Genomic DNA, 23,679 nt, shown 5'->3' with positions numbered 1-23,679 from the left:
CCACTGAAACTACAGCGCTACAAGCAACGTGGCTGCACAGCGAAAGCTGGGTGCACACCAGCCCTCCGAGTAACTCCCCATCATGCAGACAGGCTCTTCTTCATCTTCGGTGCCCCAGCAGCCACATTGGTGTGGGCTCCACCACATGTACCCAAGTTGCAAACACCTCTAGCTGCAGCATAGCTCAAGCCTTGACCAACTCATTGCATCTAACATCAGCAGGACAAGCAGCATGTCCTACAAGAAGACATCCCGTACATGACTTTTATCCTACAGATTCTTTGAATGAAAGAAAAGTTGGGTGGGATGAGGGAGAAATCAGGTCAGTCAACAAAGAGGTCTGTCCACCCTACCAGCGCCTGTTCTTGAGGAGAAGGGGGAAAGGCATTGCTGTATCTCTGCTGACCTCAGCAGAGCAGGAAGGAGATGAAAAATATATTCTTCCCCACGGGCAGGGTCATGTCCAAGCTAGGGGGGCTGAAGGATACGGTCCTTGCTGGTTGGAGCCAGTGGATTCTGCCACATCCCTCTTCTCCCTCAGAGTGCCAACATGACAACTTTTATAACCTCCCCAGGGAGAGGCTGTTCCAGTCACCTCCTGTTCAGCATCACAAGCATCCCAGAAATCTGCCAAGTGGTTGAGATTGTGTAAGGCTGGGAGGGAGCAGAGGTTTAGAGAGATGGCTTTTTAGTTCACAGGAAGTCTTAGGGAGAGGATAACACAAGGGAAAACAAGCCCCAATACCCTAATTGGGACGTGGGGCTAAAATGAAAGACAGAAAGCGAGCTGCCTGCTGGTAAGTCCTCTTGGGCTTCTCCAAGCACAACAATGAGAGAGGGAGAGGTGGAGAACAACTAGAAAAAAGGCAAAGCTCTAACTGGTCTTTGTTGCAGCTTAAAAATCCACATCAGGAACTGAGACAACTCCTTAGTAAGATACAGGATTGGAATTAATCCATCCTCTCAAGACCAGTGACTTTGTGAAATCCCATAAGCAATCTCAGTGTGGAGCTGGGATACAACACAGCACGTTAGAGTGGTGAGGCACTGGAACAGGTTGCCCAGAGAAGTTGCGGAGGCCCCATCCCTGGAAGTGTTCAAGGCCAGGTTGGATGAGGCTTTGGGCAACGTGGTCTAGTGGAGGGTGTCCCTGCCCATGGCAGTGGGGTTGGAACTAGATGATCTTTAAGGTCCCTTCCAACCCAAACCATTCTATGATTCCATGATTCTCGCCTTGAGGACTGCGATTCCCCAGCGTTCAGCATGTTCAGAAGACACCTGGAGCAGCAACCCCATTGCACCACGCTGGGGTCATTCCCAATGCTGCGACCCCACGCTCCCACCTGTGCACCAGGAATTGCCAGATTTCGGGGTCTGGGATGTGTCCTTCCTTCCTTCCTTCCTCACCCAGAAGAGAATCAGCTCCCTGAAACAGAGAAGCCTTCAGAGATAACATCCCCTCGCAGCCCTGCTGCTCTCCCCTAATGCAACTCCATATCAGATCTCCAGAGTGAATCCATCTTGACTTGACAGCTAAGAACAACACTGTCAACCACAGAGCTAAATCTTTGTCCTAGGTCACCAAGGCAGTAGAAGTTGAATAAGATGCCTTTGAGTTGCTCGAATACAGGCCTATTCTTAACTGAGCCTAAACCAAGAGTTGACCTCCTGATTAAAAAGGATACAGAGAAACATCGTGAGATATCAAAGCTAGAAGGAGCTTTATCAGAGAGACTATCTTGGAAAACAGTGGTGGTATTTGCTACAGAAGATACAGACACCAGCTGGTCTCGAACCTAGTTGAATTGCCCTTTGCCCCTGCGAGCATTTATCCATAACCACAGCCTTGCAAAAAGGAAATAATCCGCTTAAGATAAATCCTAAACTGACTGAGGAGGAGTCAGTGTTTGGGGAGCTGACGATCCAACGAAATCAATAAAACTTCCAGTCCAGACAATGGACAGAGGTGCATTAGGAGTGAAAGCGCTCTTGCTTTCATACTTTCTTAGATGGTAAGGCTTGTTAAAAGTTATGCAGAAAAATAGGAAAGCACGAGAGCTGTGAGGGAAAGCTTAATATTACACTTAGAAAGGAGAGGCTGGAAAAGAGGACTATTATCGGTAAGGTTATTTTCCCAAGTTTAATAAAGATCCTTGCTCGGTGCTAGAAGAAAGTGCACGCTCAGTCTGAGTTTGAGATGAAACCGTGGATCACGTTCTGATTTATCTGAACAGAATTGCTCATCTCCAGTGACTTTATTTTTTTTTAATTAATTTCACTTTGCAAAGAACTGCTTGGCAGCTTACATTGGCTCTCTGTTTCCCATTAACTTTGTGTTTCTTTTCTTTAAGCCCTGGTGGCTGTTTTCGATTTACTAGATGCATGGGGAGTAGGGGGGGAAAAGACACAGGGAGGAAAGCAGAGACTCGGGCTCCCGAGACGTACGGCTTCACGGAAGAAGCCGGTGGTATCGGACAGGACACTGCTTCTCTTTGATTAAAGCATTTGGCGGCTTTGATAAAAGGCCCTTAACTGCTTGTGCCACTCAAGCCATCGTAGAGATAATGAGGGGCCATCAGCCGTGCAGACAAGGACTCGCTTTGCCAGTCTCCTGCACTTTTGCAAGGGCCACGCAGGCCAAAAGGGGCCGGGGAGCTTATTACAGGGCAGATAGTCGTCTCTTTTGTGACAATAAGAGGAAGTGAGATAATTGGGGGATTGAGGGAAACCACCCATGGAGACACCACTTAGCGGGAATCCCAAAACTGGAAGGAAACCTCTGTTGATTCCTTATCACGTTACAATGTGGAGGCGAATGATGAATTGCCCTGCAGTGCGGGGACACGCAGCAGTCAGAGATTGTCCAAAGGGTTTGTTGCCATTCAGGCCAGCTTGTTTTGGTTAGTTTTTGCAAAGGGGAAGAGGAGCGGTGAAAGCTTAGCTCCCAGGGCAAAGGAGCACCGAGGACAGATCGCAGGCTGAGGGACGCCAAGGGCGAACGGGACCTGCATTTCCATCACCAACAGTGGGGCTTTGCAGCAACCCAGTTGTGTCCCAGCACCTCGCACCCACAGTCCCGCACCGGCACGGGGGTACCAAGGGCCACACACCCCATCTCTGACCTTAGGGGGCACGCTGGGAGGCCACTGCAACTCTATTCCCTACCTTACGGCTAGCTCAAGTCTAGCATCACCATCTCCAACACACTATACGAGCACGAGGGTCGCCTGGTCAGCTGGAGGGGTCAGAAAACGATGCCTCTGTTTTCCACTGTTTAGCTCAGTATCAGGAAAATATTAAAATTTCTCAACTTTTTTTTTGTTTTATGTATATTCTTATACACAACACATGTGACGTTACAACATTCAGGGGATTCACCAAGGATGCGAGAGAGATTTCCACTGCCCTCCTGCCTCATCTGCCAGCACTTCCCAGCATCCGCTACCTTAGACTGTGTGTCTACGCTGCACATCCCAGCGCCCCAGGGGTTACGTTACTAAAAATAATGACATGTGGCTGACTGATAGGACTGTGCGGGGAAGCAGGAAGGGATCTGCTGTGGGGAGAGGCTACGGGGCTGGAGAAATTCTTGGTGCGTTCAAATGCCACGGTGCGTGCCGGCTCCTGTTAGCTTTTCCCACGCAATGTAGACTAAATCCTGAGAAACGGGGATAGGGGTAGGCAGTAACCATCTCCTGCCCACCCACAGGGTTGCATTCAGCCCCGCAAATTCCCTGTTTTCTTCTGAGTGTCCGGGGTGGAGCTGATCTGAGACTTTTGCTCTCTGCGTCCTGCAAGTGTTTCAGCACCTGAGCAATCCCATTGCTTTGGGAGAGGAAGGGAGAGACCGCAAACCGCTCGCTCCTGCCTGAGAACAATTATCCCATCCATATCATGGGGCTCTTCACGCCAGGACGAGCTGAGCAGTCAGTGTAAAGCCCTCACAGTTTGATCCCTCAAGCTCTGTCAAAGCAGGTCAGTCGCACCAGAGGGGAACCAACATGGATATCATGATTTTCAATCCCACGCCCCCTTCATTAGGCCAAGCATTTGAGTGGAATTGCTTTCTGCTTACAGACAACTGTCTCCCAGCTGTGAGACTCTTAGTTGAAAACTGCAAAATCCAAGCTGTCAAGGTATCTCCACTTGGAGATTAACCCTGTCTGAGGGGCTATGGAGACAGATAAAGTCATCTTTATCTCCGGCACCAGCTATCTTACTGAATGTGGATTCAGCGTGGCTGAAAGGTACTGCCACCCCTCCAAAAAGCTCGCTCCCAGCCCAGCAGCAGAGATGGGGTTTTAGGCTAACACCAGTGAGATGAGTTTCCCAGCCCAGCCTGGGGGAGCTGCCCACGTCCAGCGCGCAACCCTCACCCCTTGCTCACCCTCAAGTGTCACCGTAAAGCGGGCTGGGGCTGCCCAGCCCGCAGGCAAGGGGAACCATCAGAAAACAACGCTGACAGTCACGGTGGGAAGGGGAAAGCACCGAGCAGGGAGCAGCCAAGTCCTGACCTTTTCTCTTGGTGCAGTGGTAGATCTGGCTGTGCTCCTGGGAGATCGGGTAGGGGTTGGCAGGCGGTAGCAGGTCCTGGGAGGTGCTCGACACCCCGTTCTCACACTGGTACTGGGAGCCCAGGTTGGAGGAGGCAGAAAGGACCCTGGTCTCGCCACTGAAGGGGCTGTGATTCGAGGACACTTTTTGTCTCACTGTGCTCCTGGGAACAACCGGGTACTCTTTACTAAAAGCAAAGAAACACAAAAACAAGGCAGAAAAACAATCAATTAATAAATAGATCAGTGAATTAATAAATGAAGGCAGCACATTAGTGTCATGGTGTTTGTTTAGACTTTCAGGGAAAGAGAGGCATCCCTCCCAGGAGACTGCAGTCCCGTCACACTTTATCAGTGCAGCACTCTCTATTTCACTTGCCTTTTAATACCTTTCCCTTTAGATTCGTGCCTCTTCTACCACAACTGCTATTTTACACCCATACATCAAATAGATACATGGACTTATAGAAAAATACACAAGATTTATATTTACATATTATGATAGCATTTATAAATTATGTACTATTTATACTGTATATGTGGATGTGCACATGCATGTAAATAAAAACTTCATTTCTGCCAAGCTGACTTGGAGATGGATTAAATATTTAGGTCTACTTTTCCCCTTATGGTAGTTGTCCCCATTCCTTTTCCCCAGGGTCTGCCAGTCTGGCTGTCCTGGACGGGGGGATCCCTGGACCAGAGAACAAGCTCCACTCCAGAGCACTCAGAAAAGAGAAATAAATAAATCACCAAGACCTGATGCATGCCAGAACCACACGCCTCAGCAGAGCCAGGCTGGGAGGGTGAGCACTGATGGAAAGTCTGGTTTGTTCCCTAGCTCCGAAATCTCGTTTGAAGCAGGGACGCTTTGCCAACGCTGGCTGGAAATCTCATCTCCTACAAGACCCTGCAGTGTGTTTTGGAGACTTTTCTCCAAGCACATCAGCAATGTGGCTGGACAAGATTATTCCTGCTCTGCAGCGGGGGAGAGCTGAAGCTGAGTAGGGTGTCTCAGAGACTTCGGATGAGGTGCAAGCCTCCTCCTGGGCTGTTTCCAAGACAGCCAAGTGCTCCCTGAACCCAAGGACTTGCTAAAATGCATAAAGATGAGGTAGCACAGCAGCACCTCGCAAAGCGCCACCAGGCTCAGAGCAGCACAGATTCCAACACAAGCTTTCTTCTTCGGGGCTATAACCATTGGACCAAGCTGACTTTGAGGTATCCTATTCACCTGCCCAAAATCATTATGCTGGAGCAAGGAAAAATCCCATCAACAGGCTCACCTGGCCACTCACATGTGCAGGAGGAGCCCTGCATCTCCAACTACGCCCCTTAGAGAGGACCTATCGCTGTAGCAACTCAGAACTTATTTACAAAATTTGACAATACCAATTATATAAACCTACTCACAGCAGGGAGCTTTCATCCAAACCACTGCTGTGGTGGCTGCCAGAAACATCAGCAACCGAGCTGTAATGGAGGGGAAACTCACCCAGGAGCTCAAAACCAAATAAATGTGTCTCTCATTGTGCCACAAAAGCTTTCCAAACCCCGGGCACTGGTGGCTTGCCAAGCCGAGCCTATTCCAAAGGTGGGGTTTCTTCCCCTGGAAGCCAAGCAGCTCCTCCCCGCGGGGCCGGCAGGAGGATGGCTTTCCACACACTTGGACTGGCTGACCAGGCAGCTTTTTCCCAGAACTGAAGTCCAGGCTGTGCACAAGGAACAAAAGAAGTAGACTGGGAGGAAGCAGAGACTTATCCTCCAGATATGCAAGACTGCAACAACGGTGTGTGGTGGGCTTCAGAGGACCTCTCTGCCTCTGGACACCCAGCACTAGCATTTCCATCCCAGGAGCTCTTGCTGCAGGGCAGCTTTGGTGGCTTTTCAGGAAGGTCAAGAGCTACAGCCTTCAAACCTTCTAGGTTCTAGGGGGTATCCCAGATCGATCAGGTCACAGTTTTGAGCTGCCTGGTCCTGTCTTGCTCCACCTTCACAGGGGGATCCTTATGGAAAGAGTACCAGCATAACACCCCAAAGCTGCATCACCGTGTTTCCCTTCCAAGGAGACAAGCCACAAGAAGGCGACACAGGGACCTTGCCCTTAGGTCTCCACCCTAATGAGAGGTTTCTGCATGGATTGGCTGGTTCCTTCTTCCTCATCTCCAACACCACCAACGCCCCAATCCCTCAAGAAATGACAGAGCCTTGTTTTGGTTTTTTTGTTCATTCAATGGGGTACCTGTGAGCTACGGTGCAGAAGGAGAGACATACCGAGGCATGATACCACATCACGTTCTCTGTGGCTTTTTTGGAGGATGTAGAGATGACTGCTTTCACAGTTTCTCCCTGCTTCAGTGGGGGAAGAATTAGATGTCTTTTGGAACCTGGGATTAGATCTGCATGGGGGTTTCTTACAACAAATTCTCACAGTAGTTCACAGGGACCCCATCAACATCAGACCCTCACTGTGTGAAGCACCACACAAACACTTAGAAGCCATCCCCATCCCAGATACTTCTCACCCAAATCAACATTTTCTCTGCTTTCTCTGTCTCAATGGAGAGCTGAGAGGGGGAAAATTTAACCACCTGATTTTCTTGATACAAGAATATTTTCTTTCCATAAAGAAGCTGTATGCCTGAAAGAGCAATATTTTTACCCTGAGTGCCAGCATAGGTGGTGTCAGGATCCCACACACTCCCGTTATGCACCGGGGACCAAATTCCTTTCAGATTGCATTTCCCATGGGACGCGACAGCCTCCATGGCCATAAGAGAGGACCGTGGTGTTCTGCGGGAGACACGGCAGGAGCGGGGAGTCACGCTGGAGAAGGAACACGTTGGAAACACCAAGTTTCCAAACAGCAGTTCCCAGGAGGTATTGCAATGACTTCTCTCCAGACTGAAATATTTCCATTTCAGTCAAAACATGTTGGGTGCTATTTTTGCCAAAAAATCAACTATTTGAGGAAGGAAAGTATTTTCTAACTAAATATCTAAAATATTCTCTTTCTTTCACTTTGCCTTTTTTCTATACACAAAGGCAGTTATGTCTGTATTTCTACCTTTTTCTTCCTTATAGGAGCTGAGCTCTAATAAAGAGATATCTTTGGTACCTTGTAAAGCAACAGTCATCTTGAAACATTTATACTGTTTCCTGAGCCCACTCAAGATGCAGTGTGCACAGCTACCATTTTAGTTTGTCCTTTGGTCTATTAAAAATGTATCAGATTTTTTTTTTTTTTTCCCCTTCAGTGCCTAAAAGTCACTATTCCCAAAATAGCTGGTTGTAATCCCAGGCCACAGTTTAATGGAATGAAAGGTTTTGTTAATCGCTGGCACAAACTGACTGTTGTGTCCAGAAATTTTGCTGTCCAAAAAAAATTGTAGCAAAGTAGGATGGGAAAAAAGTGTTAAAGCTTGACTTACACAGGCAATATAGGAAATTGTCCACACAGCAAGGAAGAGACTGTTGTTACTGGGCCAGAACGTGAGTTAGTTTTACATGGGAGTGTTAATGGGCTACATTTTTTTTGCATTAAAAATTGTAAAATTAGAAGGGAAAAAAAAAAGTTTGTTGGGGAAGGAATTTACAAGGAAGGAAGCTGTCACTGGTCTATTTAAAGTCAGTTGGAGGCTAATAATGAATATTCGGTTACCATAGTTGGTGTATTACAATAGCAGAGGGGGACGGGGAGGAAGGGGGGAGCCGCATTGCGCAAGGTGCTGTGCAGTGTCTGCACCACCGGGCTTCCAGCTGAAGGGCCACCAGGAGACAATGTTACTCTGATTTTCATTAAAGCTTGGGGGATGAAATCAAGGATGAGGTCCAAGTCTACAATGAAAGCACTTGGTCCTAAAACCTGGACTCAGTTCTTAACTCCCACCTGCCTAGATGTTTTCCAGACCCGTAGGATCGGACACCGGCTCTGCATAACCATTTCCAAATAACACACACATTCCTCTTTAGAGTTCATCACAGAACCCCGACCCTACACATCAGGCCTTACAAGTGAATCCTTCCTGCATTTCCCGAGCACTTCCACCCAAATCAGACCTCTGCCAGCTGGAATTAGCAAACTTGTTCTCGTTTTCTCTCATGACATCTTCTCCCTCCCCTGGCCAAACGATGCCGTCACCGTGACAGACTCAGGAGTTCCATAAGATCACTTATGCCACAATTTCACGTCTAGCAAAGAATTCAAAGGAGCAAATTCAAGAAAGTTTTGTAATCTCAGAGCTGGAAACCTTGCTGGCCTCTCCAGACCAATAAAAACTCTGGAAAAATTATAAATATAGACCTTCACAGAGTGACACCCAGCCCACTTTCTTCCTTATCACTATGCTGTAAGAGAGTAATAATTTTCAATGTATTTTCATGTGCAGACTTGAAGTTTCCTAATGTACCAGCCAATGCATAGTAAATGCAGCTGCCAGACAAAAACCTTCTTAAAAATCTCTTTAAAGATCCACAGCTAAAGATTCCAACTAGGAATCTTCTGCATTGAAGCATCCAGCTCCTGCTGCCTCTAAGCAAATTATTTTAGAAGATGCTTCCGATATTTCTGCAACAAAGCGTTATACACCAAGGCTTTCCAGAGCTGCTGTAGCTCATGATAACAAGATTTCAAAAGGCTTTATTAAATGTCAGGTCCCAAGGATCATACTGATATCTGTTCAAGGTCAAGATGAGGCACGATATGGAAGAGGATTTCCCCGTGGTTAGCTGCTGCCATGTCTTACAGCATCCTTTGAAGCCCCTGAGCTGGTCACTGTCTAGACCTTGTTCACAATGGCAATTCCCAGTCTAAAAATCTGACCAATATCAGTGGCCAAACATAGTGATTGCCCTTGACTCTTCCCAAATTGCCAGAGGTTTTAACTCCTCTTTGGTCAGTCATTAAGAAAGGACAAATGTTTGCCATCCTATCAGTCCTGTCCCCTCCACCCACCCAGCACCCATGGATACAGCGGTGAAGAATCAGACCCCAATTCCAGATGTGCAAATATAACTCAAAAGTATTTGGGTTTATATTTCCCAGGCCACCAATTGTTGTTCTTCCTGCTGAGACTCGAGAGCGGGGAAGAAATGGAAGTCAGCCATAACAGATATAGAAAGAGACAAAAAGTGACTGGAATAAATATACCATCTCCCAGGAAAAAAAAAGTATACCAGAAAACAATTGTCAGTGTGCATTCATTTCAGCTTATTTCCAGCATACAGAAATAAAATTGAACCACTCTCAAGAGACTGTCTGGAGAGTCTGAAGTGGATAAACTACAGCAGGAAAGGACTTGGTAGTAAAGGAACTTCCTTCAGTCTTACCCTCAGATCAAATACAAGCACTCTCTGCATGGGGACTGCAGGCCAGCCCCACAGAAAATAATACCCTAGACTGGATGTCTAGTAATATAAGTCAAAACGTTCACTGAGAAATACGGGAAGCTGTTCACTGCAGCATTCTCCACCAACATACCAAATGTCCTGACCCTTCTTGCCAGAATGCAAAGGGGTCCAACCACCCTGCTTTGGGTCCATGCATGGTACGTTAACAACCAGTGCTTCCATCACTCATCTGAGCAGTGCAGCCCAAAGGGATCACTGCAACAAACCCAAGAACCAGCAGTGAAAAGAACCAGCTAGAGATCCAGAGCTGTCATTATCAGGCAAATAAAAAGCTAGATTCCTGCAGACAAATACCACTGTTCATGTTGGAGTAAAAGGAACACAAGAGGCGATGGAGAATGGATGTTGGTCTACAGAGACAGCATCAGCATCCCTCCGCGCTGCACTGAACTTCTGCAGATTGGGTGCTGCTGGGCAGATCCCGCAAAGAAGGGGCAATGGAGGAAACCACAACTACCCTGTGTTTCTTGAGCTGACTTTCTCACTTTAAAAGAGTTGTGGATACCGTCCAGTGAAGTCTGTAGAGCCTTATTTCAGATTTCACCTGAATTCCATCAAATTCTATGGAATACGGTTTAAGCCTACAGCATCCACTGGGGCTTTAACCAGGAAAATTTCCTCGGGGATGTTTGCTGGAGGAAAGTATCATTTCTCCAACGGATGTTATAACTCTAAGTCTCACACTGAAAATGTTTCAGACAGCATGTGGCTCTGGAGATTTCAGTGACAGAAGACAGGAAATGAAAGTGGATGTAAAGATGCAACGAGAGGACGCAAGAAGAGCAAGGTCGTTTGCAGTGGACCAAGACCTACTTGCATTAGTCCGACTGGTTCCTATCAGTCCAACATGATGTTAGCATGCCAGGGTAGACACCCTTTTGGAGCCTAGAGGCTCATCCATTTATTCTACTGGCACCCCAAAACGCACCGTCTTCTCTGTCACGCCAGCTCTGAATCATGGTAGTGATTTTATGTCCTTTATGTCTGGCCCAGTTTCTGTTCTCGGTTACATCAGGAAATCTTTGGAATAATTCATTTGGAGCCAGGAATATTACTGTGGATTAATGACAAAGGCAGCAAACTATGGCTCATGGTTTTTGATGGAGAAGATATATACATAACATGGAACTACACCGCCACTCTTCTTTGTATCCTGGTTTCAGCTGGGATGGAGTTAATTTTCTTCCTAGCAGCGGGTATAGTGCTGTGGTTTGGATTTAGGATGAGAATAATGTTGATAACACACTGATGTTTTGGTTGTTGACAGGTGATGCTTACACCAAGTCAAGGACTTTTCAGCTTCTCATCCTGCCCCACCAGCAAGGGGCTGGGGGTGCACAAGGAGCTGGGAGGGGACACGGCCAGGACAGCTGACCCCAACTGGCCAAAGGGATATTCCACACCATATGACATCATGCTCCGTATATAACTGGGGGGAAGCTGGCCGGGGGTTTAGACCACAGCTCGGGAACCAGCTGGGCACTGGTAGTCTGCAGGTGGTGAGCAACTGCGCTGTGCATCACTTGTTTTGTATATTCTTTTATCATTATTCTCTTTCTCTTCTGTCATATTAAACTGTCTTTATCTCAACCCACAAGCTTTTTGGGTTTTTTTTCCTCCAATTCTGTCCCTTATCCCGCTGCAGGGGAGGGACTGAGCAAACAGCTGTGTGGTTGTTTTAGCTGCCTGCCGGGTTAAACCACAGCACTCGGTCAAGTGGATCATTCTGGATCTTTGTTTCACTTTGAAAGGGCCCAGGATACCCACCAAGGGAGGTAAGAGCCACCCTTTCACATAATCATCCTTCCCCTCAAAAGCTTTCCCAATAAGAAGCTTCAAGGACTAAATTGCATTAATTTAACAGTAACTAGGGCCTGAGACTTCCAGAAGCTCTTCAGCACCCATAATAATCACTGCAGACAATGGGAGTTGCAGATGATCAGCAAAAATTGGTTAAAGGGTTTAACAGAACTGCTCTTTTACAGTGCTCTAGCCCCAGACCCACAAACACGTCTCCCCTGCTGTCTTTGGGCAGTCACAGATTTAAAAAAAAAAAAAAAAAAAAAATAGTAAAAGCTACAACTTGTATGCAGCCCCCCAAATCACCCTATAGCTATGGTTCGTTGAGTCTCATGTGTGGAGAATTTTAAGAGCAAAGTCCTACAGTGGCATCTGCAATGCAGATCTCATCGTCTCTCTGCATAAGCTTCACTCTCGGCGGATTTCTGCTGCATGTTTTGCTCTTGCTCTCCACACCAAATTCCCCTTGGCACAGGCAGAAGTTCTAAGTGGAGACAAAAGGAATTTTTACGGTACAGCAGGGCAAGAGATCTGAAAGGAATACTTTGCCTAAAACTCCCAGCATCACAGCTACATATTTTTTACCTGATTTATGTTTTTCAATTGCAGCATGACCACAGGATACAGACACAGTATAACTCACATCCCTCTACACATTTTCCTCTAGCATGTTTTCCTTTTTCTTTGTTTGTTTTTTTTTTATTGTATTTTTTAATCAAGGAAATTACAAAGTTGATCTCATGCTCAGAAACTTGAAAACTTAAAAAACCCTGCTCTCTCAGAGCCCTCATCCTGTCAAAGAAACTGCTAAAGGAGTCCCATGTGTCTCAGGAAAGAAAGGCAGTGGGGGGGAAGATGAACGTGTATCAGAAGTCTGAGTTCACAGGAATTTGGATCTCTCTGGAGCTCGTGGCTATTCTTTTTCAATGAAATCATCTGCTGCTGAAAGGCTTAATATCACTACTGAATGAAGTTTTCTACCTGGACAGACTTATTAACTTTTCTTCTGGGAAATCAGAGGAGAAAACAAACGAACACGGAGGCCTTGCGAAGGAGAAAGCCACAGAGAGGGACGGACTCATAAAGACATCCTCATCCACCCTGCGAAGCTCCTGTCCCCAGCGACCCACTCCAGCCAACACGTTGCCCTTGGCTGGCCAGAGCACACACAGTCAGAGGGAGAGTCCTTGATAAGGCACCCGAGACCTCACTTTGAACTCACTCGTGGTGCTGGAAGTTGTCTGTCTTCCCTGCTTCATCTTCCTTCCTCTCAGTCCCTTCCCTTTGCCAAGGGTGGGTGTTCAACAGATAAATCATCAGATCAAGTCTCCACCGGCACCTAGACCTACGTCACCTTCACTCCACTCCAAGACCTGCTCTGAGGTGAGTGAAACCATTCTAGACCCAGCAAACTGGTCTCCCTCCCATCCTCTGACAGCCAAAGGTGTAAGGAGACCACCAGAGCTGGCCCAATGGCAAATCTTTCTATTAGGATGGACTTTATCTCATGTAACTTTAGCTCTTTAAAGGCAGGCATCTACTCTGAGCAAATCATTCAGACTCTACAGGTGAGACAGGCAGAGGGAGGGCTCCTCACCCACACTACCGTCTGTGGGGTGGGCTCTCAAAGGAAAGCAGCTTTGCTCTCCAAAAGTGCCCATCACGCTCTGCTTTGTGCAGAGGGAGCCTAGACACCAGCCCAGCCTGGGGACGCTGCTTCTAGATGGCATCTTCAACCACCACCCACCTACTCCCATCTGGTCCAAGCCCCACGCAACACATGGACCTGAAGGTTTAGTGCTGGAAGCACATCTTCATCAGGGCTCAGGCCTCCAAGGCTGCTCCGAGGTGTGCGAGTGTAGAGGGGTGAGCAGAGGGACACGCTTGGGCCATAGCCAGGGCCGGCCTTCCCCAAAAAATGGGATACCACATGCCAGGTCATGCATCCAGCTGGGTCAGCACTGCCTTTCAGCCTCATGTGCCAGGGTTTGCTTCTCCCAGGGCTGCTTTCAGCTAGGAGATGTCCCTCTGCCATAGCCCTACACTGGGAATTAAGAAACATTGGAGATTTAAATAAAAAAAAACACAGAAGCGCTGAGGCTTTCCTCAGCATGAAAAATTCATTCCCTCCATGGCTATACCCCTTAATGAGATGATCAGTGACCTGATGAATGCCAGGTCACTAGTTTCCGGTACAGAAGGCTGTGCACTGTTTAAAAAAGCGTGGGTTTTCCAGCTATTTTTTTTTTCTATAATGAAAGAACACCACTAAAAACATATCCCACCGTATTCCCCAAGGGCATAAACAGACATCACTCCCCTGAAGCCAAGACAGACGTACCTATACCTGCCAACTGAGTAGCGAGTCCATCACTTACTACAACTTCGCTACATATGCACACACATATTTCTATATTAAAATATATTTTATATGTATTTAATTATATTTTAATATATATTTATATGTTAAACCTATATAAATCCACAAAGGTAGGTCATACGTCTCTGACATACTCAATCCTGAATGGTTCTTTATCTTACATATGCAATTTATTTTTTTATATATATATAATTTATTTTATATATGTTTTCATATATTTATATATATAATTGTGTATATATTCATATATATATAAAAACCACAAAGGTGGGTGCATATTTGTCTAATATTTTCAACCTTGAATGGGTCTTTATTTTACTATAATAATCTTATCCTGCTTTCCCTTAAAAAAAAAAAATGACATCTTTGTAAAGGTACAGAGTCATTTCTATGCTATCAGTACAGAGGATAAGTTATTAAGGAAGCGAGCATCAGAAATTATCCTGTAAAGTCGATGCTGTGGATTTTAACCCTTTCAAGCCTGCCAGGTCTGAGCGGGTGTATTTATATATTCCAAGTGTTTCTGTTCACTGTATCATCGACTATGACCGCAGGCCCGCATAAAAATGCCAAGCAATTTTTAGCACAAGCTCAGCATGGCCAGATGCCATGCTCTTCGTATGGCATGAAGCCCTTCTAATAGTCCTCACTGTTTTACCTCCTGCTCCGAAAAACCCCGTGATGAATGTAAACCTTCAAATCTTTCCATTGACCATAATGAAAGGGTAGTTTAGCAGCAAAAATGTGCAGGGGACATCGTTACTCAAGTTGCAGCAGAGGTTGGGAGGCTGGCACGGGAGGGAGGGGAAGCTATTTCAAGTGGTAGTGCACCCATAAATAAATAAATATTGAGATAATATGCCAGGATCTGTGCTGTTGTTGGAAAGGGCAGACAGGCAGGGAACACAGAGCACATTCAGAAGACCACAGAGATGATTTAGATTGAGAAAAGCGTGTGGGGTTTTTTTTTTTTAATATATATATATTTATTTATATATTGGCTTTTCTGGGTCTGAGCCTGAAAATGTTTGTACACAGGAATCCATTTGCCCGTTTGAGCCGGGTGACGGGTGTAAGCGTTTGCACAATTACAAGTGTTATTTGTTGCCCGCCGGCGTGATTTGCACGGCTACGGAGAGCCTCGCTCAGGCCACCAACTATGGCAACCAGAAAAGACTCCTGCAGCTACACCGGCATCTGCCCTCCAGCCTGCAGTGACCACCTACAGCCGGGTCCCAGGCGGGCGGTGCAGAGAGCCCTCCCTGCAGAAGCTCACGTCACAGGTGCCTACAGCCCTCCACCGAGAACCAGCTCCGCTGGTCCCAGAGAATAAAGGACCTGAGTCACTCCTGCCCTCCTGGATGGAAAATGCTATATTGAGCACCTACATCTGTCTTAGATATAATCATGGGTATGGCACTGTTCCTGCAAAACATTTGCACCAGGAAGTAACTTGACACACAGACGAAGTTCCAAGTGAAGTGAAAGGCATGAAGTTAATTACCGGCAGGACCTGACATTTAGAAAAGGACTTTAAACAGGATTTAGGCTTGATTTTCAGCTTAAGCACTTACATCCAAAACTGAGATTCAAAAAGACCTCTTCAGCCACCTGGCCCTGGAGATCCCAACATTTTATAATACCTTCCTTCTTCAACCTGAAACCACTACATCTACGCTCCTGCTCTGCACATCCAGAACCAACCAGACAAACACTCCCCTCCTGCCAAAGACCCTCTGAAAGCCAGAAACCAGCACAACACAGGTCTCCGCACCAAGATCTCCAGAGGCACCTGGAACATCCTTAACAAACCTGCTCCCAGAACAAGGCTGGGGGCTTTGTCTTTAAAGCACTGCCACCCAAGAAAAAAAAAAACCACCCAACAGCTCTTCCATAGCAGCCTGATGACCAGAGCTTCTCAGACCTAGTCCTTGTTGTTTTAAACAGGTTTAAGCCCACATGCAGCCGCAGAGACATCTGTTTAGCACAAAGCTAGAGGTTGTTCTGGATGGGGACACGTCAGAAAAAAATACAAGGTCCCTGTGGCCAAAAGGACAACCCACGAGTGAGATCCTGCCTCTGTAACGCAGCAGTGAAGGCACTCACCTCGGAGGGGGAAGTCCTGGCCCCACATCCTGATGATATTTCAACAGCTTGACGTAAAACGCACATGCAGAGGACAGAGAAGGGACTGCCACTAAGTCCTGGCTTAGCTCAAGCCACAAGTGACATGCAAAGCAAAGCCCAGGTGGCTCTCACGGTCCTGAGTGGATCCCCACGATGGAGGCACATGTTACCTCTGCATCCTGGACATCCTGTGGAGCTCCATGTCGTCGCTGCCGCGGAAGCCTTTCGCAAAGGGGTTGTTCTCAATCTTTAGCTGGGTGATCTGAAAGGGAGGAAATGCAACGGGTTCATCACAAGTCCAAGGCATGGCCTGGGAGAGAGGGGATATTGTTTATTAAACCCAAGCCAATAGGGACGCGGGGGAAAACACAGCTTTCAGGAACTCAAGTCATCCTTCAGGCACTGACCACTCCAGATGGGCTTTCCTCTAGATCTCTCCACTGGAAAAATATCTCCTGTCAACAACCTCTCGCTTCTCTCAGGCTTGTCCCATAACTAACATGTGGGACTGCGCACACACACAAATTTCTCTCTGGAGGAAATCTGCTTTCTTAGAGATACTTTCCTTTTGCTGTTGGGACTGACCAGAGGACCAGGGATGAAAGTCACATTGCCTGAACAAATCCCACTCACCCCAACAAGTATTTTCTCATCAACATGCAGCCATGACTGAAACCTTACCTCCCAGATCCTCTCACCCAGATGGGTAAGGCTCACCCATTCTCTGTCTCAGACCAGCTAAATGTACTCCAGGTGCTCTGCATCTGACACCCTTCCCCAACCAGCCCCACACCTGTAAGCACTGCATGGACTAACTACCAAAGGTACTTGGAGGGCAACTCCACCTCTGACCATCATGCCCCAGAGGAATGTTTATCTCCCCCTTAATTCTAGAAGGGATTAAGAGGGACGACTTTGCTCACTTAGTTGGCTACCTTCAGCATCTAAAGTTTTCTGGGATGAAGCCCCCTCAGACTCCTAACTTTGGTCCTCTTAAAACGTCCAAGTTTAACATTTAAAGCAGCTGCTGTACAAAATGTACTCTTATCTAAAGCAACTGCGTTGCTCAGAGAGGTGCAATCCTCTCCTTCAGAGCCCTCTCCTGAGGGCTTAGGTGAGTAGGATTTCTCAAGGCAGGGGTTGTCATTTAAGCAAATATTAACTGTGGACCAGCAGCACCCTCAGATTCCCTGCTGATCTTGTACAAACTCACTCAGCCATGCCAAATTTGATGCAAATGCTTTGGTGTCTTTGCAGAGTAGGATTGAGTCTGGATCAGGTGTGATCTACCTGCAATGCCCTAATATTCAGGCAAGAAGAGACAGCGGTTCCCCTTCTTCTCTTTCTCCTTCGCTGCCCAGCAGTCCAAGTCCTTGGCCAGGAGTCGGGAGAGCCACTTGCATTGCCCAGGAGGAGAGACAACCTTGTGTTTGCCATTGGAGGAACTTCATGTGCTCATCGCATTTTATGGAAACACGGTCCTTCCTTCCTGTTGAAAGTTGGTCAACAGGAAGGAAGGAGCAGAGAGTAATGGCGGGAGAACAGAGAGAGGTTCGTGTTCACCAAGTCAAGCACACATAACTAGACCCATCTTTTTTGCCAAAATTCAAAGAGAAAAATCTGGCTTGGCCAGTGTCAATAGCAAAACCTGCCAGGTGTCTGCACAACAAGATTATTTTGCTGTTCTCTCATTTTATAGCATTTCTTTTTTCCAAAGGCCATATATTTATTTGCCATTTTTGCCCAATTCAGCCCCAAATCTCACACAAAGACCCCATCACCCCTACGCTTGTCCCCATGGGCATTTCCATTAAATCAGGACCTAATTTAGTACATAAACAGGGCATTGCTTTTTTTTGGTCACGCATTTCAGATTTCAAAGAGAAAGGTGAACAAGCAATCTATTTGGTCTAATTTGCCATTTGAGCTGTTCTCTAGTAAAACAGAGGCACGTTTTATAATTAAAAGCCCTGAATAATTAGACAACCAGCTGTGAATTTCACAAAGAAACTGCCCATCAGTTCCCACCGGAGAGGTGGTGGCAATTCTATAATGAATAATAGGCATTATTCAACTTTTTGAATGTTTCTATGCAATTTGCATTCTGAAGCACACTAAATGTACAAGTTGTCCTCCCTTGCCGAACCCAATGGCAATATTTGCTTGCATAAGTGAAGTCCTTCACTGAGCGAGGATTTACAGCATTGGCACCGGCACACAAATGTACAAAGGGCCGGATTCATCCCAACCTAACCGAAGGCATTTTAACCAAGGCGCCTGCACCGGGAACCTCGTCTCCCAGCGTTCCTGCTGGAATCAATGGAAGGAGATGGGGACTGCCAGAGGGCACTGGGGCTCTGAGGTGGGTAGCGTTGCCTTCACAGGTCCCCAACACTCTCCGTTCACCGGAGAAGGAGCCGTCAACACTCTAGCTCCTAATTTAAAGAGCTCAGATGAATGCCCTGTTTGATGAAACAAGCCTTTAATCACCCACAAAATGTCGGACAAAATATCGTATGGGACCTTGATCTTGCAAATGTGTTGCTTTATGAGTAGAGGAGTCCTCTAACCTTCATCGGGAAGACTCGTACAAGCAAAGGTATTAACATACGCGTTGGTGGCAGAAAGCCCCAAGTGAAGCACGGCTAGCTTCGGCCTCCTTAAAATTAGAGATCTGCTAGACTGAAGGCATCTAGAAACCAGGGACTACAGAAGGTTTTAAATTAGGTCTCAACTGGATTTCAGCAGGAGCTTTCAGAACAGTTTTCCTAGTTGGTAACTCATGGCATCAGCCCTAGCACTAAGCCAGGAGAGTCCAAGCCAGATTTAACAAAACCGTACACAACAAAATAGAGAACAGAGAAAAAGTTGGTGAACCCCTGCTTTACAAAACAGCCTGTGGAAGATATTTTGTTTGGCCAGGTTTTGTCTGACTTACAAACTATTTCAGAGATGGAAAAGCAAACGAATGGGTGGAAATAACCTTCTTCTGGATCAACTTTGCCATAGCAAAACTCTGTTTAATTGACTGTAACTCATTAGGGAGGGGGGAGAAAAAGCTGTCAGAAAGTCAAATGACAATTACATCATGAAAAATAAAAAAAATACAACGTCCTGCAAAGTCATTAAGACAGAGTGCCCAGGGCTAAATTATATAGCACAGATTCAATAAAACTGTAGGGCTTTGTTTATGTATTTGTTACTGAAAGAAACTGATGGCAAAGTTCGCTTCTGACCACTGCTTTCTAAAGCTGCTGCAGACCCTTCTGAGATGAGAGCTTTCCAGGGTGAAGCCTCCCAGATTTACACTTTTCAGGGCTTGTCTGACCTATGGGTTCATCTTCACTTTAACGGGAAGCGACAGTTCCCAATGAAATCTCAGCGCCGCTCCTCTGCACTCCTTTCTCTGGGCTAACTGACCACAAAGCACTTCTGCTGAGACATTTCCAACGGCATCTTTAGCTCCAGCATATTAAAATTTAGCTTTGCATCTAGTTAGGTCGAGGAAAGACACTTTGCTTTTTTTTGTTTGTTTGTTTTTTGCACAGCCATGTATTTATACGGGTATTTGCGTCCACAGGCTCATGAATATTGTTACGACCAGGATCGAAACTACCACTTAGTATTACTTTTTGTCAAGCAAATGCTTGACAAAATAATAAGATTTTTCTCAATTGCTTCTAACTTTACAGAACTTTGTTAGGGCTGAGATGTTCTGCACCAGTTGTCTGCCCTGGACTTCTTTTTTATTTACTTGTTTTACTATCAACTGGTCCCACATTTTTTGAGCACTTCAGCTAAGGTAAAACACACCACCCTGACCCTCCTGGGCTCTTCTGAAACTGTCCTAACGGCTGAGCCTTCTGGAAAAGGGACTTCATGTTCTGCAAGGGATGGGGTTCCCTAGTTTCTGAGCTCTCTTCTTGTCAACATCAGCCCCACTTGGACAATTCAAAAGACTGAGGGAGAAAAAAAAAATCACCATTCGGGTTGACCCATTTAGTGATGAAGTGGTCGAGGTGATTACCCTTGAGCTGAGCACGCGTGGACCATCCCTGCCACTGCTGCAGCTGTGCTGGGAGCAACTGGGAGGCTGGGCTTCAGGCTTGAGAGCACAGAGCCTTTTTCTTTTGCACTCTCACATACCCCAGGTGGAAACCAAGTCAGCGTGGAGGAGGAAGCCAAACCAGAGAAGTGGGAAGGAAAGAAATAGATGAAGACAAGGTGCCTGCTGAGACTACGTACATCTGGCTGGGCCAAACAGAGGAGCTGGATGGGCAGCTGGGACTTGGAGCCCAAGATAAAGTCCAGGGGAAGGGGGGGCTGCTCATGGTGGGGGAGAAGATGCCGAAGCCAGTGAAGGAAATGGGAGGGATTGAGAGCCAGTGGCTGGTCGGAGGTACTGGTGCGAGACAGAGGGGCTCATTGAGGAGGCTGTTGGCTGAACTGGGAGACAAGAACAGAGGATGAGAAGAGACAGACCTTGCGCACAGTGCTGGGTTGGGGGGAAGGAGGTGGGTCGGGAGTGAGGCTGGAGAGAGATAGGGTGCCTTTGCGGATCTCGGGGAGAGGGTCTGGATTGAGGGTCAAAGGGGGCCGGGGGCTCGAGGCTGGCTGAGCACCCTGTCCCAGGACTGGCAGGGAGGCAGGGACAAGGCTGAGGACGATGGGAGGCAGGACTGGTTCAGACACAGGTTGTAAAGGACACGAGACCTCTTGAAGGAAGCACTCTCCCACTGAAGCCTGCGACAGGACTTAGCATTTGAGAGTACAGAGACGTGAGGAGCCCCAGAGAGGGTCAGTGAGAGGAGAAGAGCTCACTGCGGTCCCCGAGTGACCGAGGGTGCACAGAAGCCACCAGTCCTGGAGATGAAGAGGAGCTACACAGTCTCACCTCGCTTAACCCCAAGGAGCCCTGCCTCCATCAGCCCTTGGGAGACCCCCCCTTTGGAGCAGAGCCTGCTCTGAGTAAGGAGAGGGGCTGCCCCTTCCTGCCATGGGGGGGAAGACACGGGGCCAATGGCGCAGGCTGGGCAGGAAGAGTTTGGGGGACAAAGCCCTGCAGGGCTGCTTCGGGGGACTGGACTGGGTCCAGCCTCTGCACAGAGACACTCCATGGGATGCCAGCTGGGCCACCACATTGGTAGCCTCTACTGAAGTGATGGAAGCGGCTACCTGCAACCAAAGACAAAAAGAACTGAGCGCTCGGGGCAAAACATCCTGAGCCCAAGGACCTGCCTGCCTCCAGCAGCAGCTACACCTACACAACCCTGGGGTCTTTCTGGGGGTGGGATGAACCTATATATTCAGAAAGCCCACCGGCACGTTTCTCTATGTCCACTGGCTCTCTGGGAGTGCATCAGATTAGTCTTCAGCCAGGCCCTTCCCTGGTCCTCTGCTTTGCTGTGGTGCATGTAGCACTTCTGGGTGCCTATAGCATCCCAACTAGAGCTAACGTTTCCTTGAAAGAATTTGGGCTACCAAGAATGTTAAATAACTTGGGGAGGGGGGAAAATCAGCATAAAACCGGATATCCTGAGGGGGAAAAACCAATATAAAGCCCAAGTCCAGCTAACGGGGAAAGTAGGTTGTAAAAATTAATGAGAATAATTGTTGTGAATTCTTGCTTTTGAAAGAACCCTCATGAGGGCAGAACCTTAATTATTTCTGTCTATTAGGGTTCATTTCCTGGTCCTAAGCAGAGAGCTAGTACCTAATAAATACGAGCTAGTAACACAATGATTTAAGCTACAGCAAAATGGTACTTAACTGCAGGGGAAGTTAATATTTGGGAATCAACCTGATTGCAAGCACCCATTGTGTAAATGGCAAGGAAATGAAATGTGCATGTGACCTATTTTAACACCTCAATATTTCTGGGGTATTTTTTCAAGGTTGCAGAGAGGGGGGAGGTGGTCAACCGAGCTGCTGACAACCGCACTGAAAACTTTACCAAAACTTTCTTCGTAGCTTAAGCCCCCTTTTGGGGAGTAGGGCTGGGGAGGGGGAGATCCCAGTGTGCTTAAATATCTTTTCAGGCTGTCTAAAATATCAGGGGAAATAAGCACAAGCCCAACATTGGGATTGCAGCTGTGCTATTGAAATAAATTGACGGATCTGAAATCAGGCAGGTATTTCTATAAGCTGTGTAAGCATAGACTAAAATGCATTTATGGGCAAGTCATACAATTAATGCTGTAATATAATTCACCTATAACATAGCTCTTGGAACCTAAAACACACGCACGTATAAATTTGTTTGTGTATATGTGTATGTGAGTAAAATACATGGGTGTATAAAACTATGTGTAAAATATGTTGGTGTATACAAACTATGTGATGGTACAGATAGGAAAGTTTGCATGAAGGATGTGCTACAGGTGATAGGTGGGAGAGAGATGGCTGTAAATGGGGAAAAAAAATAGGTAGTGCCCTGACAAAGAGACATGGGGATGGACAGGCAGACCCTCCTCGGGGAGCTCGATGCAGACAGACACAGAGCGGTGGGACTGCCATCGCTTACGGCAACGGGAAACGCAGTCTGCATTGCAACATGAAAGTATATTTTGTCAAGCAACATCTCAGCTGTGAAAACCAAACTCAGGTTTCTGCCTGTGGAAAAGAGCCCGCTTGCCACTCGACTCAGCTGGAGGATGATACCCGTTCCACACAGCCGGCATCAGCAACAGCATCAGCTGCACACTGCCTCAACCCCAATATTATTCTCCATCTGCACTGGGGCAAGCTACAAATTTTATTCCCTTCCCTGGAGGGAGATGCCATTTAGGGTAGATCATTCCCCGGTTTATTTTTATGGCTCTATCTTTCTCAATTGGGTCTTTATCTTGGGGCTACAGCCACTCTATTTGTTCCCCCAATGATTCAGTGCAGCAAGAAGAGGAATGTGTGTGTCGGGGGGGAGAGAGGGATGTAAATGTATGTAAAATGTGTAGGGGAGTGTGTAAAATATGTAGTGGTGTCTGTGTGCGTGTGCATGCGTCTGCTGGGATGCGAGCGCATGTGTGTCTGTAGGGATTCATGCATTTGTCAGTGCGTATGTTTTGACAGAGACGGATACGCAGATGTCATTTCTTATCAACCAGATGTTGTTGATTTACAATCAAATATTCCTGCTCCTCCTAATATGGCAGTATTCCCAAACTACTGTACTTACATGTTTCTGCTTTGCTTTTTGTTTTATTTGCATGATAATTTTTTTTTCTATAAAACAGTCCTATTTTTCTTCAAAGGAAAGCAGTTAAATTCAGGTCTGTTTTCTCATAGGGAAATGCCTTTAAAGCGAGCGGTGTGTCCTGTTTTATTAACTCCCAGTTCTATTAATATTATATTCTTTCTCCGAATCCATCAAGCAGAAGTTAAACTTGATTTTATAGCATCCACAGCGGAGTT

At 46.8% G+C, this 23,679-nt stretch overlaps 1 protein-coding gene across 5 annotated transcripts in view; it reads right to left on the bottom strand.

The window, feature by feature from the left end:
* Window positions 1–23,679, bottom strand: part of TBX5 (T-box transcription factor 5) — a 67,040-nt gene that overhangs the window by 6,108 nt on the left and 37,253 nt on the right. For all 5 annotated transcript variants that reach the window (XM_054844792.1, XM_054844790.1, XM_054844791.1 and 2 more), the window contains 2 exons: window positions 16,440–16,531; window positions 4,515–4,741 (listed from right to left, as the gene is read on the bottom strand). In XM_054844792.1, the coding sequence (XP_054700767.1) occupies window positions 4,515–4,741; window positions 16,440–16,531 (319 nt within the window). The remainder of the gene's footprint in view (window positions 1–4,514; window positions 4,742–16,439; window positions 16,532–23,679) is intronic.

This window comes from Grus americana, chromosome 16, assembly GCF_028858705.1.
Source record: "Grus americana isolate bGruAme1 chromosome 16, bGruAme1.mat, whole genome shotgun sequence".
Taxonomy (NCBI): domain Eukaryota; kingdom Metazoa; phylum Chordata; class Aves; order Gruiformes; family Gruidae; genus Grus; species Grus americana.
This window is presented reverse-complemented; position numbering and strand designations above follow the sequence as displayed.